This window comes from Dicentrarchus labrax, unplaced genomic scaffold (genome assembly GCF_905237075.1).
Source record: "Dicentrarchus labrax unplaced genomic scaffold, dlabrax2021, whole genome shotgun sequence".
NCBI classification, from domain to species: domain Eukaryota; kingdom Metazoa; phylum Chordata; class Actinopteri; family Moronidae; genus Dicentrarchus; species Dicentrarchus labrax.
This window is the reverse complement of record NW_026136702.1, coordinates 27,089,660-27,101,180: the sequence shown is the minus strand read 5'-3', so window position 1 is coordinate 27,101,180 and position 11,521 is coordinate 27,089,660. Positions and strand designations below refer to the sequence as shown.

The 11,521-nt window shown below is 41.4% G+C and overlaps 1 protein-coding gene across 7 annotated transcripts in view; it reads right to left on the bottom strand.

Moving 5' to 3' along the window:
- Positions 1 to 266: 266 nt before the first annotated feature.
- ltbp1 (latent transforming growth factor beta binding protein 1) overlaps positions 267 to 11,521 on the bottom strand; it is a 134,205-nt gene continuing 122,950 nt past the window's right edge. For all 7 annotated transcript variants that reach the window (XM_051422791.1, XM_051422750.1, XM_051422763.1 and 4 more), the window contains 3 exons: positions 9,219 to 9,308; positions 6,783 to 6,911; positions 267 to 4,880 (listed from right to left, as the gene is read on the bottom strand). In XM_051422791.1, the coding sequence (XP_051278751.1) occupies positions 4,702 to 4,880; positions 6,783 to 6,911; positions 9,219 to 9,308 (398 nt within the window). In that variant the 3' untranslated portion in view covers positions 267 to 4,701. The remainder of the gene's footprint in view (positions 4,881 to 6,782; positions 6,912 to 9,218; positions 9,309 to 11,521) is intronic.

The window sequence follows — 11,521 nt, the reverse complement described above, 5'->3', positions numbered from 1 at the left end:
CTAACTATAAGCTTTATCAAAGAAGAATGTCTTAAGCCTACTCTTAAATGTGGTGAGGGTGTCTGCCTCCCGAACCACAACTGGAAGCTGGTTCCACAGGAGAGGAGCTTGGTAACTGAAGGCTCTGGCTCCTGTTCTACTTTTAGAGACTATAGGAACCACAAGTAGCCCAGCATTCAGAGAACGTAGTGTTCTAGAGGGGTAATAGGGTACTGTGAGCTCTTTAAGATATGAAGGGGCCTGACCATGAGGAGCTTTAAAGGTGAGGAGGAGGATTTTAAATTCTATTCTACATTTTACAGGGAGCCATTGCAGAGAAGCTAGTACAGGAGAGATGTGATCTCTTTTTCTAGTTCCTGTCAGTACTCGTGCTGCAGCGTTCTGAATTAATTGGAGCGTTTTAATGGACTTATTGGGGCAACCTGATAATAAAGAGTTGCAGTAATCCAGCCTTGAAGTAACAAATGCATGGATTACTTTTTCTGCATCTGTCTGTGATAGGATGTGTCTAATTTTTGTAATATTACGTAAATGAAAGAAGGCAGTCCTAGAGGTCTGCTTCATGTGGGAGTTAAAAGACAAATCCTGATCAAAGATAACTCCAAGATTCCTGACAGTGTTGCTAGAGGCCAATGTAATGCCATCTAGAGTAACTATATCTTTAGACAGTGAGTCTCTAAGGTTTTTGGGGCCAAGAACAAGAAGTTCGTTTTTTAACATCAGAAAAATTGCAGCTCATCCAGGATTTTATGTCCGTAAGACATGTTTGTAATTTAGATAATTGATTAATTTCATTGGGTTTGATCGATAGATATAACTGCGTATCATCTGCATAACAGTGAAAGTTAATGGAGTGATTCCTTATAATGTTGCCTAAGGGGAGCATATATAAAGTAAATAGTATTGGTCCAAGTACAGAACCTTGTGGAACTCCATGACTAACTGTAGTATTTATTGAAGATTCATCGTTAACATGTACAAACTGCGAACGATCTGATAAATATGACTTGAGCCAGCTTAGTGTGGTTCCTTTAATGCCAATTTGATGCTCAAGTCTCTGTAAAAGAATATTATGGTCAATGGTGTCAAATGCAGCACTAAGATCTAATAATACAAGTACAGAGACAAGTCCATTGTCAGAAGCAATCAGAAGATCATTATTAACTTTAACCAGAGCTGTCTCTGTGCTATGATGGACTCTAAATCCTGACTGAAGATCCTCAAATAAACTATTGTTTTGTAAAAAGTCACACAACTGTTTCCAAGCCGAAAATATCACCCAAAAACTGTATCCCTCCCTTTTCCCACTGAGAGTAGGTGACAGGTCTCCCCCCGATCAGTAAACCTTTATCATTAAAAATTTGAGATTGCAGGTGCCATCTGCAAGATATATCACAAATCCTTTCCACTGAGCGCCAAACCTGGATCAGATGGGTCACAGTGGGGCCATAATGTAATTGACTCTGACTTACAGAGATATTTGCAAATAAAACGTCTGCCAAAGACCACGGGTGCACCATTCTTTCTTCCATTTTACGCCAAGAAACTGCCATCTGGGAGTCAAACCATGTGACAAGGGGTCTAAGAGTGAAGGACCAGTGGTAAAGTTTAAAGTTGGGCACCGCTAGTCCCCCATCTAATCTCCTGCGCTGCACAGTGGAAGAGATGATCTAGATACTGGGAACAGAGTGGAACAAATGTTACCTGTAAGAACCATTGCAGAGTGGTTTGAATATAACAACTGTATCATTTTTATAAAGCCTTCTCCAAAACCCATCGCCTCCAAAACCGACCACAAAAAAGACCACTCAAGGCGGTCGAACACTCCATCATGTCCAGGGATAAAAACAGCTGCTGGGGTTTTGATGTCTGTTGCTGCTTCAATTACATGGAGCAGCCAGACACGATTTCACAAAGCCGGTCTGGTCACAGTGAACTAGTGATGATACATGAGGTTGTAGGTGGCGGGAGATTGCCTTGGCATATATTTTAACATTGGTGTTCAACAGACTAAGGGGCCTATAATTACCAAATTCTGTTGGGGTTTTATCTTTCTTCAGTAGTAAGGTTATTATAACTATATTGACATCCCTAGAGAAAGCACCTTTCTCTATTGAAAAGTGGATCATACTGAGAAGCAACGGGCCAAGGAGGTCCCAAAAGGCTGCGTAAAATTCTGGTGGTATGCCGTCAAACCCGGGTGATTTTACCCTTTGCATACTGAGCACAGCCTTTTTAAGTTCTTCAAGAGAAATCGGTTTTGCTAAATCATTCGCCTCCTCCACTGCAAGGCGAGGTAACTTCAATCGAGCCAAAAACTTGTCAAATTTGTCTTTGTCGAGAAGTTATGTTTGATTTCTACAGGTCAGAGTAAAACTACGAAAAGTGTTGTTGATCTGCGTCGGGTCAGGGGTGACAGATCCTGACTGTAATTTTACTTAAGAGATATCTGAGAACTGCTCATTTGACCTAATCTTCATCGCCAACAGGTGGCTGGGCCTTGACCCATGCAAATAATACAGTCGCCTGGTCCTGTGGATTAAAAACTCTGACTAGCGTCTGAGGATGATGTTAATATCTTTTTTGACCGGCCAGGGGAAGCGCTGTTGAGCATCGCTGGGCAAAACACACCTTTATGTTCGGAGAGGGCTATGGGAAGCAGAGATACATTGTGAATATTTTGAAAGAGTTTAGGGGATGCAAATATGTAGTCGATTCTTGAACAAGATTTGTGTCGAGCAGAGAAAAAGGAGTAGTCACTGATGATGGATTCATCGATCATCACAAATCTGTGAAACCCAGGCTGTTAGCCCAAGCCTGTAAAGCTGTGGACGCCAGTTTCTGATCCCTTGTCTCAAATTTGCCTGTCCTGTCATTAGCTGCCCTCCAAACCTTGTTAAAGTCTCCCCCCACAATGAACGAATACCACTCAGCTCCAGCATACTATTTGTCAAATTGTCGTAAAAAATTCTATCAAAACAGTTTGGTGCATAGACCGATGTGAAGGCTATTTCCCTGTTACTAATTTCTGTCTCAACAATTGTCAGCCTGCCCTCTTTATCAGACCACATGTCTTGGATTTTAATTCTAAAGCTACGTCTGGCTATGATAGCCACACCCTTGGTCTTTGTACCAGATGTGGAGGAAGCTATAACACAGTAAGATACCCAGACCTGAGACTAAACAGTCACTTTAATATAAAAAAAAAAGGCAGTAAAGTGTTATGTGCATGTTACCTTGTTTCAGCATTCATTATAACGCCCACAACTCGAGCAGGCGCTTAAAGTCAGAAACAATAATTCGGTGTGGAAGAGAAAGAAAATTCTTAATCATTCCACGGACTAATTTACTCCAGGAAGATTATGAGTTGATGAGTCTTCCATCCATTAGCGGCGGTTTTGTATCAGGGCGACGATCAGGGGCTGTTATGGGTCCTCAGGCCGCCTGTGAGGTGTTGGCCCGGGTGTGCCGGCTGACCGCTTCACTAGCCAGAGCCCGCGGTCGGGAGTTGAGGAAATCCTCAGCTTCTCTGGGGTTGTTGAAAACACGATAATCCGACCCATCTTTGATTTTCAGGGTCGCCGGGTAAAGGAGAAAAAATTCAACTCCTCTTTCTTGCGCGGTGTCCATCGCCTGGGTGAAAGCCTGTGGGCGCTTGACTGTGTGGTTAATATAATCAGCGGCAAATCTCACTCTCTTGCCGTCAACGGTGACCGGGTCCTTCTTCGCAGCTTGGAGAATAGCCTGCCGCGTCGTGTAGCAGAGGATGTTGAAGATGAGAGTGCGGGGCCTGTCTCGGGCAGGGCGTCCATTGTAGATCCGGTGGGCCCTCATTATCTCTGGCTGCCCAGTCTAGAGAGACGGGAACCACTCCGACAGTGCCCGGTTTGGATATTGCACGCTGTTCGACCTCTCGACCCCCTCTTTCAAGCCGATGATACGAACGTTGCAGAGTCTATTCCTGTCCTCTATGTGCGCCAGTTTGAGTTCAAGTGTATGCAGCACCGTCTCGTGGTTAGTAACTGCCATCAAGTTTTCTTTGACAGTGCTCTTCAGAGCCGAAATATCTGCTTTCACCACACCAATACTCACGAGAGCGAGGCCAGATCAGACTGAATCACGTTCAATTTATCCTCTGTGCCTTTACCCATTTCGTGAAGTTGAGCGAACCAAGGATCTAGATATTCATGTTGTCTCTCCATTAGCGTGTCTGCAATAGCATCCAGTTCAGTAGCACGAGTTCCTTTGTTCGACTTCGTGGAGGCTCCACCTGCACTGTTCTTTTTCCCAGATTCAGTCATTTTTGTCCCAAGCAATTAAAAGAGCCACAAATATCAGCATAAAAATAGACTTGAAGGGATAAACTAATTAAAAACAAGGAGGTAAGGGGAAGCGCAAAAAGCCTAAGCCACCATCTTGTCTAGCCGGTCACGTGACTCTTCAGGTCATTATAACTTAATCCTTTTTTAAACACACTACAAGTTACTTTCAGGTTGTTTGATGGACTGTTTTAGTTTAAACTCAGCTTATCAATTAAGAATGGTTTATTGAGAGTTTAATTGTTGGAACTTGTTAGGTAGCGATGTTAAGGAGTTAAATATTAAGACTTGACAAACCTGAAACACAATATGGATATTGGAAGAATTTGCAATGGAAGGAGATGGGACTTTTTTTAGGATGCAGTCTCCTGAATGGTTGTCTTTAGTTAAAACATGGGATATTAAAAAAGCCTTTCTTACCGGCCACCTCAGGAACAAAGACACAGCGGTTACTGTTGGGGTCCAACACCATAGGATGAGTACATAAACACATGAATGAACCATCTGTGTTCCGACACTGTCCACCAACACACACAGACTCATCCAGACACTCATTGATGTCTACGGGAAACAAAGCAAACAGAGACATTTAATGGAAAAATAACTTAGTCAGAGGACTCTCTTCATGTCATCAGCACTTCCTCACGCTAAATTACCATGCCAATGCATTCACACACACAAATGAACTATTTAACTATAAATAACTCTTAAGCTGAAAACCCTTTTTTACCAACCAATGCAACTCCCCATTGCTCACGAATGATAGCTCCTACAAAACAGTTTTACATTGCTGAAAAGCTCATTAGCACATCATATAATATAAGAGTTAAAGATCCCCTCCAGACGTGTTATGTATGTAGCGGAGTCTCACACTAAAAATACAGAGCTGTAAATAGGCATAATAAGTCCCCTTTTACTTTTAACTTTTTAAATTAGAGTTTGCGTACATTCACAAACAGTTTCTATGTCTTCATTGATATTGATAATTTTAATGATTTGAGACATCACAAATAGTTTGGGAGTCAATTCTGGTGACTGTGATGTAGAAACTTGAAGCCACCAGTAGACATACACTGAGAATTGACTTGTGTCCAGATGTCCAAATTAACAGAATTTGCATATTCGTAGATTTTGGAATTTTTAATTAGGTTGAAGGAAGTCTTTTAATTTAGATGATTCTATCTGAAGAAATATTTATAACCTTTTCACAAACCATTGTGTAGAGTCTTCTTCAAACATACAGCCATGCACTACGAAAAATATTCTAGAAAATTCAAGGAGCTGCCATTGAGACATTTTGAGGTTGCAGCCTGATTCCTGTTTTTGACAGCTTTACAGCAGAATTACACTGTAATTCAGATAAATGTTAAATGTGCATTCCTCTTTGGTCATCAGCCCACCCTGTAGTTGGTCTCCTATAGTAGCAACTGTGCTCCATACTCTGCCCTGTCTAACTCCTGTGTTGTTGAGTATTCATACACAAAGGGGCGGCTGTGGCTCAGAGGCAGAGCGGGTTGTTCCTTAATCGGAAGGTTGTGGGTTCGATCCCCGGCTCCTTGAGCAAGATACTGAACCCCAAATTGCGTGTGTGAATGTGGATGAATGTTAGTTTCTGTTCGATGGACTTTGCTATCACTGTGTGAATGTGTGTGAAAGGGTGACTGTGGCACGTAGTGTAAAAGCGCTTTGAGTGGTCGGAAGACTAGAAAGGTGCTATACAAGTACAGGTCCATTTACCATTTACCATTTACCAAAGCAAGTTAAGCTGACAGTTTATGTGTTATGTGTAAATGGTCTGACATCTTTAACACAGGAGCAGGGTTCCCTTCATCAGTGTACATAGACAGTACTCCCTGCTATCAGTTCTGGCAATGTCAGTTAAGGGGACTTCTCTTTGTAAAATTCCTCCATTCGGAACACCCTGTACCATTACGAACGCACACATCAGCCAAGCCTGGTAACAAACACCTTGTTGCTGCTACTGTGACAATTTTACATGAATTAAATAATAATATTATTATATACTTAAAAACTGATAGCATTACAAAATGTATTTTATTGAAATATATGTAACTTTTGAATAAATGTGATTTGATTAATTTAATTTGATTAATTAGTTTAATTTCTAGAGATAAAACATTTAAATATTTAAAAATTATTATGTAGGCTATTGTATATATATTTATATTTAATCGGCCTTGATAATTATGACTGGTAACGCCTATTGTTTGTTTTTGGGAGTCCAGCGAGGTGTAATGATGGGTAATCTTGCTGAGTCAACTGAATAAAGTTATTCAGTTCCTCCCTACGCAACTCCCAGCTACTTTGAACTGAGCACTGTTTGCTCCCTATGGTTTGGAATCTTACTTAACATTGTTGAATAGCCTGTGCAGTCCACCACTAATTTGTTTTTCATACACACACTCACACACAGCCTTTGTTTTTGCTTCGTATCACTCTGACCTCTGCACTCCAGTTTGGTAGGGTCGTAGTCTTGTCCAGTCTTGCAGTAACACTCATAGCTGCCCACAGTGTCTAAACAGAAGCCTCCTTTACACACCTCCTGGCCAAACAGCGTGCATTCATCTGCATCTGAAGACAGACAGAGAGTAGGCAGCAAATGTTACATGTTCACAGAGCTAATGGCCAGCTTTGTGCTACAATGGAGAGACAGAAGGAACTGTACTGTTAGGGCATAGGCACATGGAATAGATTTAACATGAAAATATTTAGGTATGTTGCATTCATTCATTCATGTAGCATTAGCATATACAGTTAGGTCCACATATATTTGGACACTGACACAAGTTCTGTTATTTTAGCTGTTTACCCAAACATATTCAAAATACAGTTGTATAATCAATATGGGCTTAAAGTGCAGACTCTCAGCTTTAATTTGAGGGTATTTTCAATTCAATTCAATTCAATTTTATTTGTATAGTGCCAATTCATAACAGAAGTTATCTCAGGACACTTTTAAAATAGAGCAGGTCTCGACCGAACCACCACGAGCAAGCACTTGGCAACTGGGGGCAAGGAAAAACTTCCTGTTAAGAGGAAGAAACCTAGGACAGACCCTTCGGCTCTAGGTGGGTGGTCGTCTGCCTCAACCAGTTGGGGTGAGAGAGAGAGAGAGAGAGGTGCACAGTGTCTGATGATCTGGTATTTACATCCAGATTGGAGGAAGGGTTTAGGAATTACAGCTCTTTAATATGTAACCGCTTCTTTTTCAAGGGACCAAAGGTAATTGGCCAATTAACTCAAAAGCTATTTCATGGGCTGCATGGGCTGGTCCCACGTTAACCCATCATCAATTAAGCAGGTAAAAGGTCTGGAGTTGATTCCAGGTGTGGCATTTGCATTTGGAAGTTGTTGCTGTGAACCCACAACATGCGGTTGAAGGAGCTCTCAATGGAAGTGAAACAGACCATCCTTAGGCTGCAAAAAAAGGAGAGATCCATCAGAGAGATAGCGGAAATGTAAGGAGTGGCCAAATCAACAGTTTGGTACATCCTGAGAAAAAAAGAGCGCACTGGTGAGCTCAGAAACTCAAAAAGGCCTGGACGTCCACAGTAAACAACAGTGGTGGATGATCGCAGGATCCTTTCTATGGTGAAGAAAAACCCCTTCACAACATCCACCCAAGTGAAGAACACTCTCCAGGAAGTAGGTGTATCAGTATCTAAGTCTACGATAAAGAGAAGATTTCATGAGAGCAAATACAGAGGGTTCACCACAAAGTGCAAACCATTTCAAAAATCAAAAATAGAAAGGCCAAATTAGACTTTGCCAAAAAACATCTAAAGGAGCCAGCCCAGTTCTAGAACAGCGTTCTTAGGACAGATCAACCTGTACTAGAATGATGGGAAGAAGAAAGTATGGAGAAGGCTTGGAACGGCTCATGATCCAAAGCACACCACATCTTCTGTAAAACATGGTGGAGGCAGTGTGAGGGCATAGGCATGCATGGTTTCCAACAGCACTGGGTCACTAGTGTTTATTGATGATGTGACAGGAGACAGTAGCAGCCGGATGAATTCTGATGGGATATTCTTTCTGCTCAGATTCAGCCAAATGCAGCAAAATTGACTGGATGGCGCTTCACAGTACAGATGGACAATGACCCAAAACATACTGCAAAAGCAACCCAGAAGTTTTTTAAGGCAAAGAAGTGGAATATTGTGCAATGGCCGAGTCAATCACCAGATCTCAACCCAATCGAGCATGCATTTAATTTGCTTAACATAAAACTTAAAGCAGAAAGACCCACAAACAAGCAAGCAACAACTAAAGACAGCTGCAATAGAGGCCTGGCACAGCATCACAAAGGAGGAAACCCAGCGTTTGGTGATATCCATGGGTTCCAGACTTCAGGCAGTCACTGCCTGCAAAGGATTCTCAGCAAAGTATTAAAAATGAAAATTGTATTTATGGTAATGTTAATTTGTCCAATTATTTTTGAGCCCTTGAAATGAGTAGACTTTGTTTAAAAATGGTTGCAATTTCTAAACGTTTGATAGGATATTTTTGTTCAATCCCTTGAATTAAACCTGAAAGTCTGCACTTCAATTGCATCACAGTTGTTTAATTTCAAATCCAGTGTGGTGGCATGCAGAGCCCAAATCATGGAAATGGTGTCACTGTCCAAATATTTCTGGGCCTAACTGTAAATACGTCATTATCATCATTATCATATAATTCTCTCTGCATTGGAAATGTTTATTGTTCCATCATAGGGATTCTTGAGGACAAAGTGTATAGAAGTCACACTTCTATGTAAGGGAGAATTATAAGCATCATGCATTGCTACATCTAAAATAAAAATGTGTTTTATAAAACACTACAGATTCAGCTATGTGATTTGTGTATGGTGTTAGGTTATGTGTAGAGGTAGCTTACCTTTGTAGCTGCTAGCTGTGGGCACTCCATATAGCAAGTCTCCATTGGGAATAAAACCTCTTCCAGATGGACACATCTGATTGAAGTGGTCTGAAAGGGGACAGACATGGATGTTGAAGGTTAAATGTCCACCTAGTGCACTGAGGTGTAAGGACTCTTTATTAGGTATACTTCACTGTATGGACCAACAAAGAGGTTCAGTTTCTGCTCAGCTGTTAAGATGGGTAAGACCCTGATGTAAACCATTCTTTATCAAAAAAAAGAGGAAAAAAAAGAATAATCTTAAATCAGTCAAAATGTTTCACTGACTGAAATTCAGGTAAGAATAGAGGGACGAATAATGTGCAGGTGTGATATGCTCAGATTTCCATGATTCCTAGATTCTGAGTCATGCATTTTGTACCAGCTGAAGCCAATAAAGGACTGTGATTTAAGATTATTTTCATTATCCATAATTTTCTCCATTTATCTATTAGTTTGTGGTGTATTTTAGGAGGAACAAGCCCCTGCCCTCTCCTGTCAACATCGGCGGGTTAGATGGGGATATGGTGTCAGCATGTAAGTACTTGGGTGTCACGCTTAGGGAGGGGAATCGAGAACCGGTTCTTCTTCAGAACCGGTGCCCAGTGAATCGATTCCTTGGAACCGTCAGCGTGCCTGCTTAACGATTCCGCTTATGGGTTCCACTCGTTGCAAATGCGTCATGACGTCACACACGTGCTGCATTGTTTTGGTTCAGAATGCAGCAAACATGGCGTCGAGGCAGAACCGCTCTAAAGTTTGGTTATATTTCACGCGAAAAGACGACAATACGGTCACTTACAACACTTGTAAAGTTTCCATTTCGTCAAAGGGGGAACTACCTCCAATATGCAGAAACATTTGGCCACACAGCATGCAATTAATTTGCAGGACTGTTGCGTGTTTGATACACTACTACCTAGCGACACAATTGAGTCAAGCCGCAGCGGAGCTAACGGGACGCCATCTGTGACCAATGCCGAAGGTAACTTTAAATGACATGATCATTTTTCTGCAAACAAATTATTTGGCTAAAAATGTGTGTCAAAATAAGTAATTTCATTGGTTACATTTTCTTGTCTTGACCTATCAACACATGGCTAATTTTAATATTCAAATGAGCCATGTGTTGATTGCTACAACAGGCACTCAAGCAGTTGCTACCACCAGGCTGTCAATCAAGCTCTCAGTGACAGAACGCAATGTTAGCCTTTACCTATCCAGATAAAAACATTAAGAACAGTTAATCTGAATTGGAAGGGCACGTTGTCATGAGCTGTATCCTGTATAATTATTATTAGCTATGTGGTATGTGTATGCACCTAGGCCTGTCACGATATGCAATAAATCAATTAATCGCATGATAAATAAAATGAGCTTGATCATTTTTTCAGCCGCGATAATTTCCATTTGCATGCTTGTTTGTTTTCGTCGTCTCTCTCTCTACCAAAGAGACTGGATGAGCACTCCGGTGCAAAGGTGACCCCTCTTGGTTCCTTAGCGTAACGAGGAGTGAACCCTGGCCTCTGTGTGGGGAGACGGGACTCCTGGTGTAGCCTACCACAGAGTACAGCAAAAGAGCTGCATGAGGAGTATAACGAGAGAAAATGCTAGTTGAGAGTTGGAGGAAAAGATGGATTTAGTGTCAAAGCCAAACACTACAGCTGCAGTGTGGGAGCACTTCGGATTTAGACCGAATGACAGAGGTGAACCACTAAACTAAAAGTTGGTATGTCGCATTTGTGAAAAAAAAGTATGTATTAAAAGCGGTAACACGACAAACATGCATATGCACCTCAAACACAACCATCCGATGCAGTTTTCCCAGCTGGGAAAAAAACACTACCACAGGTGGGCTGTCTCCGTCTTCCCGACAGTACACAATCACTGGGGCGTTTAGTCGACAAACCAAGTACAAACAGGACAGTGCAAAATGGTGTTCACTCACAGACAGTGTAGTTCGCTTCATTGCTAAAGAGATGCTGCCCTTCAGTATCGTCGAAAAGCCGGCATTTCGGCAAATGATGCAAACATTTGACAACCAGTACGAATTGCCTGGGAGAACACACGTGTCACAAACGGCAATTCCACAACTGTACAACAGCGTGAATATTTTGTTAACAGAGACTGAGAGTCCATTTTATTTATTTTGTTCATTCCTTGTGGATATTTAAAATGTCTTCCAGTTCCAGTGTTACATATTGTTTAGAAATAAAAGTTTATTGATCTTTGAAAAGGTGTACCTGCATTATTATGCCATTATCATTATATTAGATGAAAAT